This window comes from Ceratotherium simum, chromosome 10 (assembly GCF_057802395.1).
Source record: "Ceratotherium simum simum isolate JZ-2026a chromosome 10, ASM5780239v1, whole genome shotgun sequence".
Classification (NCBI taxonomy): domain Eukaryota; kingdom Metazoa; phylum Chordata; class Mammalia; order Perissodactyla; family Rhinocerotidae; genus Ceratotherium; species Ceratotherium simum.
Window position 1 is genome coordinate 78,518,549 of NC_141909.1, and position 19,164 is coordinate 78,537,712.

The following is a 19,164-nucleotide window of genomic DNA, read 5'->3' on the forward strand; positions in this document are numbered from 1 at the left end:
ATGCAAAAGGGCACTCAGATAACAAAATGCCACCCACCTAGAGACCCCCAAATCAGACTATAAACCCCTTCCCACCATCAGATTCCCAAGGACCGCTTAAAGCTCATCTCCTGATTTTGTCTTCTCTATTATTATAACAATCTACTGTATGTGAGAATAAATCAAAGGAACTAATTGATACGCCTTTGAAAATGCATCTACATTCTCTTTTATGTTACTACCTTTCACTAGCATATAAATTGTCTTTGCCAATTTGCTTTCAATTTATTTTATTATTTTTTTTTAATTTTTTGTTTATTGCAGTAACATTGGTTTATAACATTGTAAAAATTTCAGGTGTACATCCTTGTACTTCTATTTCTGCATAGATTACATCATGTTCACCACCAAAATACTAATTACAACCCATCACCACACACGTACCGAATTATCCCTTTCACCCTCCTCCCTCCCTCCTTCCCCTCTGGTAACCACCAATCCAATCTCTGTCCCTATGTGTTTGTCTATTGTTGTTATTATCTACTACTTAATGAAGGAAATCATACGGTATTTGACCTTCTCCCTCTGACTTATTTCACTTTGCATTATACCCTCAATGTCCATCCATGTTGTCACAAATGGCTGGATTTCATTGTTTCTTATGGCTGACTAGTATTCCATTGTGTACATATACCACATCTTCTTTATCCATTCGTCCCTTGATGGGCACTTAGGTTGCTTCCAAGTCTTGGCTATTGTGAATAACGCTGCAATGAACACAGGGGTGCATGTACCTTTACAAATTGGTGTTTTCAAGTTCTTTGGATAAATACCCAGCAGTGGAATAGCTGGATCATATGGTAGTTCTAACCTTGATTTTTTGAGGAATCTCCATACTGTTTTCCATAGTGGCTGCACCAGTTTGCACTCCCACCAGCAGTGTATGAGAGTTCCCTTCTCTCCACATCCTCTCCAACACATGTTGTTTCCTGTCTTGTTAATTATAGCCATTCTGACGGGCATGAGGTGATATCTCATTGTAGTTTTGATTTGCATTTCCCTGATAGTTGGTGATTTTGAACATCTTTTCATGTGTCTGTTGGCCATCTGTATATCTTCTTTGGAGAAATGTCTGTTCAGGTCTTTTGCCCATTTTTTAATTGGGTTGGTAGCTTTTTTGTGGTTGAGATGCATGAGTTCTTTATATATTTTGGAGATTAAGCCCTTATCAGATGTATGGTTTGCAAATATCTTCTCCCAATTGTTAGGTTGTCTTTTCGTTGTGTTGATGGTTTCCTTTGCTGTGCAGAAGCTTTTTAGTTTGATGTAGTCCCATTTTTTTATTTTTTCTATTGTTTCTCTTGCCCGGTCAGACATGGTGTTTGAAAAGATGTTGCTAAGACCAATGTCGAAGAGCGTACTGTCTATGTTTTCTTCTAGAAGTTTCACAGTTTCAGGTCTTACATTCAAGTCTTTAATCCATTTGGAGTTAATTTTTGTGTATGGTGTAAGGTAAGGGTCTACTTTCATTTTTTTGCATGCGGCTATCCAGTTTTCCCAACACCATTTGTTGAAGAGACTTTCTTTTCCCCATTGTATGTTCTTGGCTCCTTTGTCAAAGATTAGCTGTCCATAGATGTGTGGGTTTATTTCTGGGCTTTCGATTCTATTCCATTGATCTGTGTGTCTGTTTTTGTGCCAGTACCATGTTGTTTTGGTTACTATAGCTTTGTAGTATATTTTGAAATCAGGGAGTGTGATACCTCCAGCTTTGTTCTTTTTTCTCAGGATTCCTTTAGCTATTCGGGGTCTTTTGTTGTTCCATATAAATTTTAGGATTCTTTGTTCTATTTCTGTGAAAAATGTTGTTGGAACTTTGATAGGGATTGCATTGAATCTATAGATGGCTTTAGGAAGTATGGACATCTTAACTATGTTAATTCTTCCAATCCAAGAGCACAGAATATCTTTCCATTTCTTTGTGTCTTCTTCAATTTCTTTCAGAAATGTTTTATAGTTTTCGGTGTACAGATCTTTCACCTCTTTGGTTAAGTTTATTCCTAGGTATTTTATTCTTTTTGTTGCAATTGTAAATGGGATGGTATTCTTAATTTCTCTGCTACTTTGTTGTTAGTGTACAGAAATGCAATTGATTTTTGTATGTTGATTTTGTATCCTGCAACTTTACCATATTCGTTTATTACTTCTAAAAGTTTTCTGGTGGATTCTTTAGGGTTTTCTATATATAAAATCATGTCATCTGCAAATAGTGACAGTTTCACTTCTTCCTTTCCAATTTGGATCCCTTTTATTTCTTTCTCTTGCCTGATTACTCTGGCTAGGACTTCCAGTACTATGTTAAATAGGAGTGGTGAGAGTGGGCATCCTTGTCTGGTTCCTGTTCTTAGAGGGATAGCTTTCAGTTTTTCACCATTGAGGATGATATTAGCTGTGGGTTTGTCATATATGGCCTTTATTATGTTGAGGTACTTTCCTTCTATACCCATTTTATTCAGAGTTTTTATCATAAATGGATGCTGTATCTTGTCAAATGCTTTCTCTGCATCTATTGAGATGATCATGTGATTTTTATTCTTCATTTTATTAATGTGGTGTATTACGTTGATTTAATTGTGGATGTTAAACCATCCCTGCATACCTGGAATAAATCCCACTTGATCATGGTGTATAATCTTCTTAACGTATTGTTGTATGCGATTTGCTAGTATTTTGTTGAGGATTTTCGCATCCATGTTCATCAGTGATATTGGCCTGTAATTTTCTTTTTTTGTGTTGTCCTTGTCTGGTTTTGGTATCAGGGTAATGTCGGCTTCGTAGAATGAGTTAAGGAGCTTCCCCCCCTCCTCAATTTTTTGGAAGAGTTTGAGAAGCATAGGTATTAATTCTTCTTTGAATGTTTGGTAGAATTCACCAGGGAAGCCGTCTGGTCCTGGACTTTTATTTTTGGGGAGGTTTGTGATTACTGTTTCGATCTCCTTACTGGTGATTGGTCTATTAAAATTCTCTACTACTTGATCCAGTTTTGGAAGGTTGTATGATTTTAAGAATTTATCCATTTCTTCCAGATTGTCGAATTGGTTGGCATATAGCTTTTCATAGTATTCTCTTATAATCTTTTGTATTTCTGAGGTGTCTGTTGTAACCTCTCCTCTTTCATTTCTGATTTTATTTATTTGTGCCTTCTCTCTTTTTTTCTTAGTGAGTCTAGCTAAAGGTTTGTCAATTTTGTTGATCTTTTCAAAGAACCAGCTCTTGGTTTTATTAATTTTTTCTATTGTTTTTTGGGTCTCTATTTCATTTATTTCTGCTCTGATTTTTATTATTTCCCTTCTGCTACTGATTTTGGGCTTTGTTTGTTCTTCTTTTTCCAGTTCCTTTAGGTGCATTGTTAGATTATTTATTTGAGATTTTTCTTGTTTGTTGAGATAGGCCTGTATCGCTATAAACTTCCCTCTTAGAACCGCTTTTGCTGTATCCCATAAATTCTGGCCTGTCATATTTTCATTTTCATTTGTCTCCAGGTATTTTTTGATTTCTTCTTTGATTTCTTCGTTAACCCAGTCATTGTTCAGTAGCATTTTGTTTAATCTCCATGTATTTGTGGCTTTTCTGATTTTCTTCCTATAGTTGATTTCTAGTTTCATACCATTGTGGTCAGAAAAGATGCTTGGTATTATTTCAATCTTCTTAAATTTATGGAGAATTGTTTTGTGGCCTAATATGTGATCAATCCTGGAGAATGTTCCATGTGCATTTGAAAAGAACGTGTATTCTTTGGTTTTTGGATGGAATGCTCTGTATATATCTACTAGGTCCATCTGTTCTAGTGTGTTGTTTAAGGCCAATGTTTCCTTATTGATCTTCTGTTTGGATGATCTATCCGTTGGTGTAAGTGGAGTGTTAAAGTCCCCTACTATTATTGTGTTACTGTCTATTTCTGTTTTTATGTCTGTTAATAATTGCTTTATATATTTAGGTGCCCCTACATTGGGTGCGTAGATATTTACAAGTGTTATATCCTCTTGTTGGATTGTTCCCTTGATCATTATGTAATGCCCTCCTTTGTCTCTTTTTACAGTTTTTGTTTTAAAGTCTATTTTGTCTGATATGAGTACTGCTACCCCAGCTTTCTTTTCATTGCCATTTGCGTGGAGTATCTTTTTCCATCCCTTCACTTTCAGTTTGTGAGTGTCTTTAGGTCTGAAGTGTCTCTCTTGTATGTAGCATATATACATATGGGTCTTGTTTTTTTATCCAATCAGCCACCCTATGCCTTTTAATTGCAGCATTTAGTCCATTGACGTTTAAAGTAGCTATTGATAAATATGTACTTACTGCCATATTTTAACTTTTTTTTTTCTCAGTGTTTTAGTAGTCCTTCTCTGTTCCTTTCTTCTTCTATACAGAATTGATGGTCACTTTAGTTTGACCTCTGTCTGAAAGCTGTACTCTTTAACTCCCCTCCTCCCTCCGTTTATGTTTTTGATATCACATCTAACCTCTTTTTTGTGCATTTGTATCCATTACGTTCTTATCATGGAAATAGATAATTTTTCCTATTTGTGGTCTTCTCTTTTCCCCTTAAATCAGTCCCTTTAACATTCTTGTAGCAGGGGTTTCTTGGTGGCAAACTCCTTTAATTTTTGCTTGTCTGGGAAAATTTTGATCTTTCCTTCCATTTTGAATGATAACCTTGCTGGGTAGAGTATTCTTGGCTGTAAGTTTTTTCCTTTTAGCACTTTAAATATATCGTGCCATTCTCTTCTAGCCTGTAAGGTTTCTGCTGAGAAGTCAGCTGATAGCCTTATGGGGTTTCCTTTGTATGTAACTTGACATTCTCTTGCGGCTTTTAGGATTCTCTCTTTATCTTTAATTCTGGACATTTTGATTATGATGTGTCTTGGTGTGGGCCTCTTTGGGTTTATCTTGTTTGGGGCTCTCTGTGCTTCCTGTACCTGGATGTCTGTTTCCTTCCTTAGGTTAGGGAAGTTTTCATCTATTATTTCTTGAAATAGATTCTCTGCCCCCTTGTCTCGCTCTACTCCTTCTGGGACACCTATAACACGGATGTTAGTGCGCTTGATGTTGTCCCAGAGGTCCCTTAGACTGTCCTCACTCTTTTTAATTCTTTTCTCTTTTACCTGTTCACCTTGGGTAATTTCTTCTAGTCTTTCTTCCAGCTCACAGATCCGTTCTTCTGTATCCTCTACTCTGCTTTTGAGTCCCTCCAGTGAATTTTTCATTTCCAGTATTGTATTCTTCATTTCTGATTGGTTCTTTTTTATATCTTCCATTTCTTTGTTGACATTCTCACTAAGTTCATCTATTCTTCTCCCCAGATCAGTGAGCATCCTTAACACTCTTAGTTTGAACTCTCTGTCAGGTAGGTTGCTCGTTTCTGTTTCACTTAGTTCCTTTTCTGGGGTTTTGTCCTGTTCCCTTACTTGGAATGTATTCTTTTGCCTCCTCATTTTCCCTCTTTCCCTGTGCTTGTGTCTACGTATTAGGTAGGTCAGCTACGTCTCCTGCTCTTGGATAGGTGACCTTATGTAAGTGATGCCTTAGGAGGCTTCCAGTGTGCTTCCCTCAGTTCTCAATGTTCCAGGGGTGACCCCTATGTGGGCTATGTGTGTCCTTCTGTTGTGGCCTGTTTGCTCTCCCTGTAGGCACCCAGGGAGGCCGAGTTATGCTCCTGGCCAGCTGTTGTAATGCTCAGCTGCTTGTAGTTGTCGTGGGCCCTTCAGTCTCTTTATCAGGTGTGGGGATCCCCAGCACAGTTGGCTGCAAGTTCTAATACCACATTTGTGTTGCAGTATTTCTTTTAAGTGAGTAGGCCCCCAGCTAGCAGGTTGTTAGGCTCAGGGCCTTACAATTGCTGTAAGCCTCTAGCCTATTAGGTCTCTTGTCAGCTCTCTGAGGATTGCAGCTGGGTGGGGCTGGCCTCAGGCACAGGAGCACCCAATTTTTTCAGGCTTTGGAAGGTGGGGCAAACCCCCTATGTGGGTCTTTGAGAAGCACAAGTCTTCTGACAAGCCCTGCCGCCCACAGGTCCACACACACAGTCAACACAGTCCTGCCCCGTGTGCGTGCCCCGACCTCCCGAAGCGGACCCAGTCTCTCCACGGTGGGAGCCCCACACACTCCACCACCACCCCACACTCTCCACTAGCTCCTTGTGCACACCCTGCCCTGCTAAAGTCGGCTCAGTTGCCAGGCTGCGGAGAATCCAGTCACCTATCTATGCAGGCCCACAAGTTGCCTGAGGGCTTGTTGTTGGGTGGGGCCAGTCTCTAGGGTGGGCTGCCTGCCCTGGCTGAGCTGGATTAAATCGGTGCTGTAGCGGGTGGGGCAGACCCTGGGCTAGCAGACCTCAGGGAGAACTCCAATGGTGTCTGTGTCAGCACGCCCACACCAGGCCACAACAATGGCCACCGCCAATGTCCCAGTCCCTGGAGAGGTCTCACCCCTCACCGAGATGCACTCAGGGCCTATTAGGTGAGTCTCTTTTCACCACAGCACTGTGCACCTTTCTTTCTGGTGATTTTAGGATGCTTTCTGAAACGGGTGAGTTTGCGTGTGGGCCCTCTAAGAGCCGGTTTTAGTTTGTGAACCTGGTTTTGTGGGGGTACTCCCCAATGTTTTAGTAGCAGGCACAGTCAGATATTATGCCGCTGGTCTCGATTGTGCTGGGTCCACAAAATGCCCACAGCGGGGGCGCTCCCCGGCTCAGGGCCCCGCGCCTCCAGGGAGGGCTGCGTACCTGTGAGCTGCTCCCGGCGGCCGTGAAGCTGGCGGCTTGTGAAGGCGGCGTTTTTCTCTCCAGAAGGGAGTTTCTGCCTCTTCTACCTCAGTTAGGATTGTCCGCTGCTGCAGGAGTTCCTCTTATCCAGTTTTCAGTTCTGTCTCAGGGGTAATTTTTCCACGAGTAGTTGTAAAGTGGCTGTGTTCACGGGAGGAGGTGAGTTCAGAGTCTGCTTACACCGCCATCTTGACTCGAGCCCCTGCTTTCAATTTAAAAAGCTCTAAGTTTTTCTCAAAGTAAATAATATCCTGAGAATCTTTATTTCAAGAGAACTATGCTTTTTCTGCCTCTCTGGGGAGGAGTTATATGCTAGAAGACAACATCAGCATTTAACTGTAAAGAAATTCTGTTCTTTGGCAGCCTGTATATTGTGCTCGCATTTCAAAATTGTTTTAATTCTTACATTTTTATAATGTTTAACAAATCTGAATGGATATATGAAACCATGTTCCTAAAAGATATGCACGTGCTTAGAAGCAAGAATCAGGGATCCCTTTAGATGGAATGGAGACTTGCCCAGCATCTTGGACCAATTAGAGTGCTCACCACGTGCCTAGTAGGGTAGGTCCCGGGCAGGAGCTCCGATTTAAGTATTCGAGATGGTGTATATGCAGATATAAGATGAAAACAATGTTAATGATGCTTGTGGAATATGGAATAGTTGGTGAAAAGGTACAACTACATAGCTGTCTTGCCTGGTGAAAGAATGAAGTCCTGTGTTTTGATCACTCTTGGTGTGGGGATAGGGGTGCAGGATAGGGACAAGATGGTTTAGTTGATGAAACTCTTTAAAATAGTCGCTGTGAAGAACAGCTGATGAACGTCATGAAAGGGGTCTAAGGACACAGAATTGAGAAGGGCATTTCCCGAAGAACGCACATTCTGTTCGGCTTGTCAAGAAGCCGTACAAGTTGCACCTGAGGCACAACAAGCAGCGGCCTAGGCATCTCTGTCAGTGGAGGAGTGGACTCCTGTTTGTGCACACAGCAGCATAGCTGACACTTTCCCTCCTTAACAAAGACTTCCACTCCCTGACCTTAGAGTCGACCTTCTAAAATACAGTGCGCTATTTCTTGCGTAATTATCACCTGTTCCGATACACGATTACCACGCTCAGACTTGTGTTCTGGATAGAAAACATTCAGAACAGTTGAGCTGGAAGCGGCCGTAGGGCCCTGCTACATTCCTTCGCTTTTCAGTGTGAACCGCCAAGAAAATACAGCAATTTTGTGAGGAACCAACCATAATTCTATAATTAAATGAAAAATTAACAGTGGACATAGTAAGGTATATCTCAGAGGATATAGAGGGGAAGTTTAAATGTTAGCATTCGTTATTTCCTTGTATAAAAGTTTTCCTATTCCCAGCGTACCTATGAGCTGTCACCCTCGAGTCTTTAGGAGATCCACTAATTCATCAGCAGGTATATACCAGGCCTTCATAGCATCCTTGAGCCTTGCATAACATTGGGCTTCATTAGATTGAGAATGTGATAGAAAAAAATCTGTAAGCAGTATTAAGGTGCAACAGTTTCAGACGACTACATGACAGCACTGTTCCCATTTCATATGCCGTGACACATGAAGGAACTGAAGGAGGCCAGCATGGAGCCCAGCAAACTGAGGGGGAGTTGGGGCGCAACCTGGGGCAGAGGAGCCAGGGAGATGCCGGACCGGCAGGCCCTTGTAGCTCCTGCTGCTGTGCCTGCTAATAATAGCAGCTGTGAGGTCTGGAGCACTAACTCTGTGAGCCGCCAGTCTGCGCGCCTTGCCTGTACCGGCATACTGACTCGTCACCGTCGTCCCATGACTGTGGACTGCCGTGATCCCATTTTACGGCTGAGGAATGGAGTATCGGCCAGGCTGGCACCTCAAGTCACGTGGTTTGGCAGAGGTGGAGCCAGGAGGGCCACCCGGACACACAGCCCGAGCTCCTCACACTCGTTATTCTGCATTGTCAGCTCCCAGTAAGGATTGTGGGTTTTGTTCTAAGTGGGAAGGGCAGCCTCGAGAATGGTGGTAAGGAAAGGATGCCACTGCTTTGCGATAAACAGAGTGCTGCCTCTGGGAAGATGAGGTGGAGGTGCAGGGTCACTTCGGCTCTCCACTCTCTTTCGTTTTGGACTTGCCTCTCCTTGTATCCACTGCCCCATCCTTACATATCCAGAGCCCACCTTCCTGAAAGGTCCAGTTCAAACAAACGCCAGCTCTTTCTCCAAGCCTTCCGGATTATCTGGCCTAGCAGCAGGGGGTAGACGACTGCCCAGGGGCTCGCGGTCAGGGAGCTGAGGTGTCCGCTGTTTGCCCCGACTCTCCTAGGTTGAGGGGGAGACTGGCAGGTCCATGGAGAGCTCGTCGCTCCAGACTTCTTCCCTTTTCAGTCTGTCCCATCTGCTGAACGAGACAAAGTGTGGTTGCTAAGACACATTTCTTCTCTGGTCAATATCTGTTGTATACCAAGAAGAAATATTCGAATAATCTAAACGCTTAATGATCAGACCTGATTGTGTCTAAATCTCAGGGGAAACTACATGTGCATTAAGTCCTGAAGTTTGTGGGCTGAGGGGCCTTTCTTGCAGTTTTCCTTTATCTGTGGGTGGGTGCATGTGGGAGCGAGTCAGCAGAGCCCGCGGTCACTGCTTGTCCTCGGCCTTGTGTTGCAGAAGCAGGACAGCTCCCAGTGCCTCTATCATTGCTGCCACCACAGAGGTTTGTGCTCCTGGCCCTCCTGCTCCTCTCTCCCAATGGAGGGCTCCCTTGCCCCTCCTGCCCTCCTCTGCTTCCCTGGCGCTCCCCCCTGCTCCCCACGCTCCCTTCCCCCTCCTTCTCCCTTCCCTCTCCCGTACACTCCCTCCTCACACATCCCAGAGTGCTCTTGGTTAAATTGTTCTGCAGCCTCTGTCTATGAAGAAGACTCTTCCTGCCACCAGCTGATAGAGTGACTTCAAGTCCGCCACGGAGAGGGAAGAGATGGCAAAAAGACAGCAATGGAAACAAGTGGGTGGAGGCTGCTCTCGAGACAGAACACAGTAGTCATGTCCTCTGGGAACAAACGGGAGCCTAAAAGGCAGCCAGGACGGGAACCCAAGGGAGCCCTCTGCTGCCAGGCCCTGCCAGAGGGCAGCACAGATCCAAGGTAGCACTCCCTCCCCAGCCAGTGCCATGAAGAGCTGACACAGGTAGTTCTGTGGGTCTCAGACGTCACCAACATGGAGGCAAGGACTAGAGGACCATCATCCTCCTGTGGTCTCTTGTCTCTCTTCTCTGGGCCTTGCTGGTCTAGCAGGGCCACCTCCCCCACTGTCCCTTGGTCTTGTGCTCCGCCTGGGAAGCTGTTCCACCTGCGGCGTGAACCAGATCTGCTTTTCCTCCCATGATGCCACTTCCCTTCTCCTTCCGTCCTCCTTCCACAGATATTTATTCCAATCCCTCATCTCCTCCCTTTCTTCCTCCACTGGCTGCTTCGCCACAGCCTGGCCAATGTCTCCTACGCCAGTCTCCAGGGGTAGAGTACGCTGGCTTTTCCTATAGAAATTCCCTGAACCTGAGCTTCCCTCTCCCCCGTGACCACTTCCTTTCTTGTCTCTTTCTGCTTCGTGCTGCTGTGATGAGTCCAGTTGGCTCACCCCTTTGAGATCTTGATTTTGGTTTCTTCTCTGGACCTGACTGATCCACCTGGCCCGCTCCCTGCAGGGCCGCACTCCACAGGTGGGTCGGGTCAGCTTCAGCCCTAGGCCGGGCCCATGTTTTGGGGGTGCTGCCCCCAACCTAGATCAGCACTCGGGGATCCTGCCTGCCGTGGGGTTGCACATGCAGCTGGCAGACTACACCAGCACACCCAGAAGTGGGCGTAACTCCCGAGCACCTGGTTCTAGGAATTTTTCTTCTCCCCTTTCCTGAGGCAATGCCAGCTTGACTATCCCACTCGGTCACTGCATTTCACAATTGGTCTGGGCCCTGAAATAATAGTCCTGGGGTGGAACCTGGCCTTGCTGCCCCATCCCTGGGGAGCATGGTGACCCAGCTGCCAGTGCTTGAGAGTGTAGCTGCTGGTGAGGACAGAGCCCCGAACCGTAGAAGAGTTCTAGGGCCCTCCCACTGCTCTCCGTGCCCAGGCTGGGCGGCACCCTTGAGTTGTAGGGCTGCACGTGCAGCTGGCAGACTATACCAGCACACCAAGTGGCATCAGGAGCCTTAGGTTTGCCAACAAGGGACTGGCCCTGCCTTGCTTTCTTCTTCAGGTGTGGCTGAAAACATGGGGCTCTAACTTCACTGGAGGAGCAGAGCCCACCCACCAAGCCTCTAACATCCCGCCTGGCAGGGAACATAGAGACAGGCGGCCTCTCCTCTGGCCAAGCAGCCATCTATCCAGGCACCTGGTAGCCCTAGCCTGGGTGGCAAGAGGCAGCCAGCGATGCCAACCTCAGGCCCTGGCCTGGGGCAGGGTGGATGGCCTGGAGCTTGAGGGCTGGCCCTTCCTGCACAAGCAGACCTAGGAAGGCCTCAGGGAGGCCACCAGGGGTGAACTGCCAGAGCCTGTGAAGCCCGAAATCTCTCTGAACTCACAGACCTAGAGCTCCCAGACCTAGAGCTCCCAGACCAGGTGGTGTCCCCGGGCTTCTCTGCCCTTCTTCATACACTTGTAGTGATGGTTTTACCGTCCAACTCCTCCTGCACCCCAGACTGTGAAATCACAGGGACAGGACCTGGTCTTGCCTCCTGTTGCATCTGTAAATAAAACTTGGTAGTGGACTCACTGAGAGGGTAAAGGCATTGGGCATCCTACAGTGATTGCTTGGGGCCATCGCCTCTGACAGTGCCCTCTGTTCCACCTGTTCTCAGAACGGGGACAAGATATGTACAAACAAGCTTAACTCCCACCGATCCTGAGGACCTACTTTTTCCTTCACCTTGTGAGTCCTTCAAGTCTCATTTCTCTTTAACTTTCCTTTTTCCAAAAAAAGCTTTGAAAGAGTAATCCACACCCACTACTTCCATTCCTTACCACCCACTTGCTCCCTGGTTCCCTATAAGCTGAGTTTTTCTCCACTTTTTTGCCCTCAAAACTACTCTCACGAATTCAACAGAGTTAGGAACGTCACATGCACCTTTTTTTTTTTTTTTGTGAGGAAGATCAGCCCTGAGCTAACATCCATGCTAATCCTCCCCTTTTTGCTGAGGAAGACCAGCTCTGAGCTAACATTTATTGCCAATCCTCCTCCTCCTTTTTTTTTCCCCCAAAGCCCCCGTAGATAGTTGTACGTCATAGTTGCACATCCTTCTAGTTGCTGTATGTGGGACACGGCCTCAGCATGGCTGGAGAAGCGGTGCGTTGGTGCGCGCCCGGGATCCGAAACCTGGGCCACCAGTAGCGGAGCACGCGTACTTAACCGCTAAGCCACGGGGCCGGCCCCCACATGCACCTTTTTATTTAATCCTCGAATGACCCCCATGAGATGCATCTGCATATTGTCACGTCCATTTCACATATGAGGAAATCAAAGGTCGGCCTAGTTAAATAATGTATGAAGTTACTCAGCACAAATAATGGAATGCAGGCCTGTCTGCCTACAGAATCTAAGTTTTTAGCCACTACCCTAACCCTGGATGCAGTGCTCCAGTGTGTTCAAGAGACAACCCGCCAAGCCCTGGCTACATGAAGGGTGGTGCGTTAGTTTGCTAGGGCTGCCGTAACAAAGTACAGTACCACAAACTGAGGGCTTAAACCACAGATATTGAGGGTCTCACAATTCTGGAAGCTGGAATCCCAAGATCAAGGTGTCGGCAGGGCTGTGCTCCCTCTGAAGGCACTAGGGAAGGATCTGTTCCAGGCCTCTCTCCTAGCTTCTGATGGCATGACTCCAGTCTTCACGTGGCATCCTCCATGTGTGCATGTCTGTGTCCAGGTTACCCCTTTTTGTAAGGACATAAATCATACCAGATTAGGGCCTACTCTAATGACCTCATCTGAACCAATTACATCTGCACTGACCCTATTCCCAATAAGGTCCCATTCTGAGCTACTGGGGTTTAGGACTCCAACGTATGAATTTGGGGCAAGGGGGACACGGTTCAACCAATAACAGGTGGTCCATGGACGGTCCATAAGCAGCAGCATAGGTGTCCCCTGGGAGCCCCTCCCCAGATGTAACGAACCAGAATTTGCACTTGAACAAAATGCCCAGGTGATTCCAACACACATTAAGGTGTGAGAAGCGCTGGTCTACAGCACTTCTGGAAAGAAGTGTGGCAGCACGAAGCAAGAGTCTCAGGATGATCCTAATTCGTGAATTTCACTTAGGATAGAAATAGTTTTAAGTATGGACAAAACCAATGCATACGAAGATGTTTATTCCCAGTTATTCCATTGAAATAAAATATTTCTATGTAGTAAATGTTCCTTTCAACCATTTTTAGCTGGAAAATTGTTCTGTTTCAGGTGATGTATGAGTTAAAGATGCTCTTGGGGGAAATAGTTCCTGAAATCGAAATAGTTGACTTATAAACAAATTTCTGGAACACCTATTTGTAAATTTGGGGACTATAACAAATGAATCATTGGACTAAAGAGCTAACCAAGGAATAATAATTTGTTTAGTGCGATAATGGCGTTATGACTAAGTAAGAAAATGTCCCCGTTTTTTGAGAGAACATTGAATGATTTGGGGTGAAATGGTGTGATGACTGGGATTTGCTTTTTAAAAATCCAGCAAAATGAAAATAAATGGCATGAGTGTAGCAAAATGGTGGTGGCTGTTGAGGCAAGGTGATGAGTTCAGAGGTTCCCTGATCTCTACTTTTGAGTATATTTAGAAATTTTTACTGTAAAAAACTTTTAAAATATAATCATATGAAGTATTAAAAAATTAACTTTCTCCCGGGTGTTCTCTTGACTTTCATGTCTCCTTGTCAGTTATTTTGGTCAAAGATTATTTAACAGCCTGTTTACCTGTTTCCTCAGTTTCTTAGTTTGTAACAAAATCCCTGAAAGTTTATTATTGTTATTTAACGGCCTCCTTTAAATGGAGGATGGTGTGGTCAGTGTGGGACTGATGAAAGGAAACAGGTGCTTTAAATGTTCATTAAAGCTGTAATTCACACACCCTGTTGTAGCCTCATGCCATCCTCCCTTTCTGGTTATAGTTTCCAAGGAATTGTCTCGTTTGGGGTTAGCTTCCTTTTTTGGCACTTTATGGATTTTTATGGTAATAGCAGTGTTTTCTTGACAGAATAAGGTCTGTCATATCTAGACGATGACCTATATGAGTCTTAACAAGACAGGCCTTGGAAGAAAAAAATCTTCAAAGACCAGAGCTTACTCCAAAATAGATACATGGAGTTATTTAATGTTTCTTTTTAAAGCCTTATCAACTTACCTCTCACTGAGAGGTACTAGATGGACTGTACAATTTAAGAAAACTCTCTCTTCAAAGTACACATCAATTAAAACTAAATTTCAGGGATAACCCTACCTCCAAGCTCATTTCTTTCCCTGAAATCCCTTCTCCACGCGCAGGTGATTTATCAACAGCGCAAATGTGACCGTGTGACAGACGGGTGTCGTCCTTCAGGGTGTGCTCTCAGCTCCTAAGCGAGCCATCCAAATTCTGTCTACTCTTCAGCTTTGCTTCTTGCCCCTCCCTGCTTCCCACGTTTCTCGTCAGAGTTAATTTACAGTTCTCCCCAGCCGCCTCCCAAAACAGCAGCAGCAGCAGCACAAAAACCGCCTCCCCCTCCCGCACCCTGAGTCCTTCCTCTCTGCCCCACTCAGGCTGTCCCCCGGCGCCAGGACAACCCTCGCAGGGGCCCCTGCTTTCGGGACGGCTCTTCTGAGCACCTTCCCTGGAACGTGAACCTCAGCTGGCAAACCTTCTGGAGTCCCTGTCATGACAAAACGTAAATAACTAAAACAAAGCTAATTATGCTTAGAGAGAACTTCATATCCAGAGATATTTTCTTTACCATAAAGCCGAAGACATTGTTTACTTTCCTGCACCTTCCTAAGTGCTGTTTTCACTCTTCCCTTGGGAAGACGGAGTTAATGCTGCTCCATCCTCTGATGTCACCGGTCCCCCGGCTCTACAGTGATGTGGAGGGCACATGCTGTGTGTGTTGGGGGTGGTGAGCCACAGTGGCAAGTGTCTTAGCTCTGAGGCCCACAGTAAGACGGCGAGAACCCCAGTCCAAGCCTGTCCATGCCCTGTCAGGATTCGGGGCGCTTTGCGCATTTTCCTCAGACACTCTTGCAGTCCGTCGGCTCTTGGTCTTGGTTTGTGGCTTTATTCTGCTCTGCTCCTGGGCGGTTCCTCCTGATTAGGCGGGTTGAGGCCAGGGTAACTTGGAATCTGTTTCTGCCACAAGTAGCACTCCTTCTCCTTCTTTGACACGGCCCGGGTCCCTCCGAGGGGCAGTAGCTGCCCTCCCTGTGGCCAGGAGGGCTGTTTCCCAGTGGAGTCACAGTTCTTATCGAGATCCAAACGTGCATGCTTCCCATTTCTGACAGTACCCTGGATGTTGCACCAGTTTTATTTAACTAACTTCCGACTTTCTTGAGTTCTTATTAGAAGAACTGGGAACATCGATCCCTCCGCAGCTGGGTGGGAAAGTGATACAAACTACATCCACAATGTTGGGCTCAAAATTGCCCTTTTCTGCCCACAACCAAGCAAGGTCATTGGGTTGACCTTGAGCACCACTGACTGCACCCAGGCTCACATTCCCAGGGAGCTGAGCATAGTCTACGAGGCTGAGCACCCTCCACCCTCCACCCTCCCCTCTTCCCCCTTGCTCACAGGCCTCATGAACTGTTGTGTCTCTAGTATTGTATCTCCAGTATTCTCTCTTCCAGAAGTTTTATTGTGTCCTTGTTCAGAGAGAAGCCTGTAGGACACTCCAGGATGCACAATATGCCACAGTTCCAGCAACAGGGTGGCAGTTCTGCCTCCACCCAGCCTGGCCCCCTAGCATGTAACACAGATGTAAATTCCATGGGTGCAGGGAATCTGGCCTCGTTCATGCCTGTGTTGTTCCCACCTAGGCCCATTGGCAGCATTCAATAAATACATGGTAAGGTGGTGAATGAAAGAATGAATAGGTAGACAGATGCCCACCTAGATGGTATAATGAACATTAAATATTAGCATCATCCTAACTAAGAAGTGGCAGGCAGCTTCTGTGGAGGTGTGCTTGCCGAAGGTAAGGAAAGGCGGTGAGCCTCAGGATGGAACAAGGCTGTATGGACTTTCTGGGTAGAGGGCCAAGCAGTGAGCCAGGGAGAGAGTTTAATAAAGTAAGTATAAAATATCTAAAAATATCTGTAAAGGAGCAAGGATTCCTGAGAATTGGTCCAATTTTTAGCCACAGAGAGCAAATCCCCAAAATAATGACATATATTTATATATGTTTACAGTGTGCTGGGCACTGCTCTAAGCTCTCTACATACATTAACTCCCCTAATTCTCACAACAATTCTTTGTTGTTAGCCCAGGAGAGAAATTAAATGACTGCCTGGGTCATGGAGCACGAATGGTGCACTGGGATTTGAGCCTGGGTGGTCTGGCTTTAGAGCCCATGCGCCGAACCAGAGTTCAACAGATGTGAAACCCAGGGCTTAGAGTTATAAATACACAGCCAGAACCATGGGGCTGGTGCGTGATCCAAATATGTTGGGTAGAATGCATCATTTTCTCAGTGCTGTTAAAATCTGCTATTAAGGCCATGTGAAATATGTGTGTGTGTGCATACATATGTACACATACACATATGTACATATATATTTATTTATTTAATATATTTTCTTCAGGTCAGATAGAGCTCTGACATTCCAATTTAACTTCAAATTGCCTGTTTTTACACATCTGTGCACTAACACCACCTCTTTTTCTTCCTCTCCAGAACTTGTCCTCAAGAGTTGCCAGTGCCCCAAACCTGGTAAGAACGGCTTTGTGTCCTTGTGCCCTCTCTCACCCCCTCTCTCCTGTAAGTCATACTTAGATTCGCAGACTGACAGCTTCACAGTTTTCTTACCTTCCAAAATAGACTTTCTGTTAGGCCTCTTTGGGTGACATCTTCCTTTTTGAAGTTAGACCTCCACTTACCATAATTTTAGGTCATAAATGAAATTCATTAAGCTGCAGTATTGCCACTAAATATTCTGCTATTGTGGCCAATCCGAGTTTGTAGGCAAACTTGGGAATGATTTTATTTTGGAAACGTGCAAATTAGTCACCCCACACCAATGGAGAACCAGGCATGAGATTTTTACCTTTTTAAGATATTTTATTGTGATAAAAACCTGGGAGTGTTTTTGTTTTTTGTTTTTTTTTGTGAGGAAGACTAGCCCTGAGCTAACATCTGTTGCCAATCCTCCTCTTCTCGCCGAGGAAGATTGGCCCTGGGCTAACATCGTGCCCATCTTCCTCTACTTTATATGGGATGCCACCACAGCATGGCTTGACAAGCGGTGCGTCGGTGTGCGCCCAGGATTGGAAACCGTGAACCCCGGGCTGCTGAGGTGGAGCGAGTGCTTAACCGCTGCGCCACTGGGCCAGCTTGGCCCAGGTTTTTTTGGTTTTTATTGGATGAATATAAGCTTAGAGTTTAACACATTTTAATATACATATATATGACATATTTATGTCCTGTTATAAATTTATTATATTACTAACCACTTCACAGTTGTAAGGCCAAAATGTCTTTTCTGATGGACAGATAGATATGTTGCAAAAGATCATGTTTGTCATCTTAGCATCATTTATAGCCATGATTTACCTATTGTGCCTAACTAAAGACTAACATGTAAAGAATCTAAGGAAGGCCATTTAGGTATTGAGTGAAATATCATTTTGTATTCCTTATTCTCCAACTAAAGTGGATGGCCCCTGTGGAAAGCTTCAACTGAGCTAGACAATGCAAAATTTAGAAAATTCAACTTGAGATTACCTTTACGTGTCAGAAACCCAAAGAGGTCTATCTGTTAATAGTCGCCAATGACAAGTGAGGCCCATCGTATTAGCTGGGCGATCCACTGGCTTGTTTGAAGTTCAAGCGGAGGATTACTCATTGATTTGGTGCACCGTTGACCTTACCTGACGTTGACATTCATATGCCATTTACCATCGACCTGAAACAAAGAGGCTATTTTTCCTATATTTTGCTTACTTGACACATTTTTTTGAATTTTTAACTATTTGTATTTGTTTGTGAAAAAATTACATAATGGCATTTGGATTCCCAAGTTTTGCATATTATGTGAATGGATTATCACATATCTTTATATCTTACTTCAAAATCATATAGTATACACTCAGATGAAAAGAAATTAAGAGAAACTATTAAAAACTTACTTGGTCTTTTTTATAATGTTTTCAACATTTAGGATGAAGGAGAATACTGAGGCATCCCTGAATGGGTGCATTTCAATTATTATTACAATTTGGGTGATATCAGGGAAAGTGAGTGTGTTTCTTAAGAAGGAGCCCCGAAGTTCCATGATTTTTATTTATGAAAGAGAAAAGCAGTATGTGTTTTTATAAACAGTATGTATTTTATACTGTCTAGTCACTAGGAATTTACAGTACTAGAGCTAGTTACAATTTCTACATGTTTCTTGTTGCTTTGTTTTGCTTTTTGGTAAACTCATTATTAAAAATCTCTTATCTAGCAATAATTTATGTGTATTATGAACATTTTTCGATGTCACATGCTAAACAGTTATCAAACTTATCAAAGAGTATATTCTTTTTTTTCTCTTGTGCATTCTTTACAATTAGAATAAATATTATTAATGAAAATGCTTCTCTGAGGTCAGATCTTATTTAAAAATGTAACTATGGTGGGGGAAATTCTATAGAACCATTCTCAAAAATTATGATGTTTGGAAATAATTGTTGGAATCCTAGGCAGCTTAGAGGTTCTGTGCAACAACGGGGACCCAAGGAGAGAGAAGCATTCGTGCATGTGCAGGAAAGGTTTCTATTAAATAGACTTCATTTTTTCAAAGGAGGTCGAGTTAGCAGCCACAAGTATAGATTTCAGTGTTGCCCCTCTTTCTTCTCATCCTTTCTGGAGCTGTGAGGACTGGTGGGGGTTGAGATCCCCTCCCCTTTCTCCCTGGAGTCCTTCTATAGAGTGTCTGGCCCGCTGGAGCTCTTTGCCCCACGTCAGAATTCAGACCTTTACCTTGATTGAAGTGTAAGCCCTCCCTGTGATGGGCTGACTCCAGCTGCTCCCTGAGGAAGCCCGCCTCAGAGCAGGAGACCCACCAACAGCCAGAACGACCTCCTTCAGACGGCTTTTCCCTGTTGGCATAACCCCCGACCACAGGCATGGTGACTAGAGGATTTGGACTTCATTAAGAGCTGT

The 19,164-nt window shown here is 44.5% G+C and overlaps 1 protein-coding gene across 3 annotated transcripts in view; it reads left to right on the top strand.

Moving 5' to 3' along the window:
- SPATA13 (spermatogenesis associated 13) overlaps positions 1-19,164 on the top strand; it is a 351,835-nt gene that overhangs the window by 34,597 nt on the left and 298,074 nt on the right. For all 3 annotated transcript variants that reach the window (XM_087436294.1, XM_087436291.1, XM_087436296.1), the window contains exon 2: positions 16,696-16,731. In XM_087436294.1, coding sequence (XP_087292420.1) covers positions 16,696-16,731 — 36 coding nt within the window. The remainder of the gene's footprint in view (positions 1-16,695; positions 16,732-19,164) is intronic.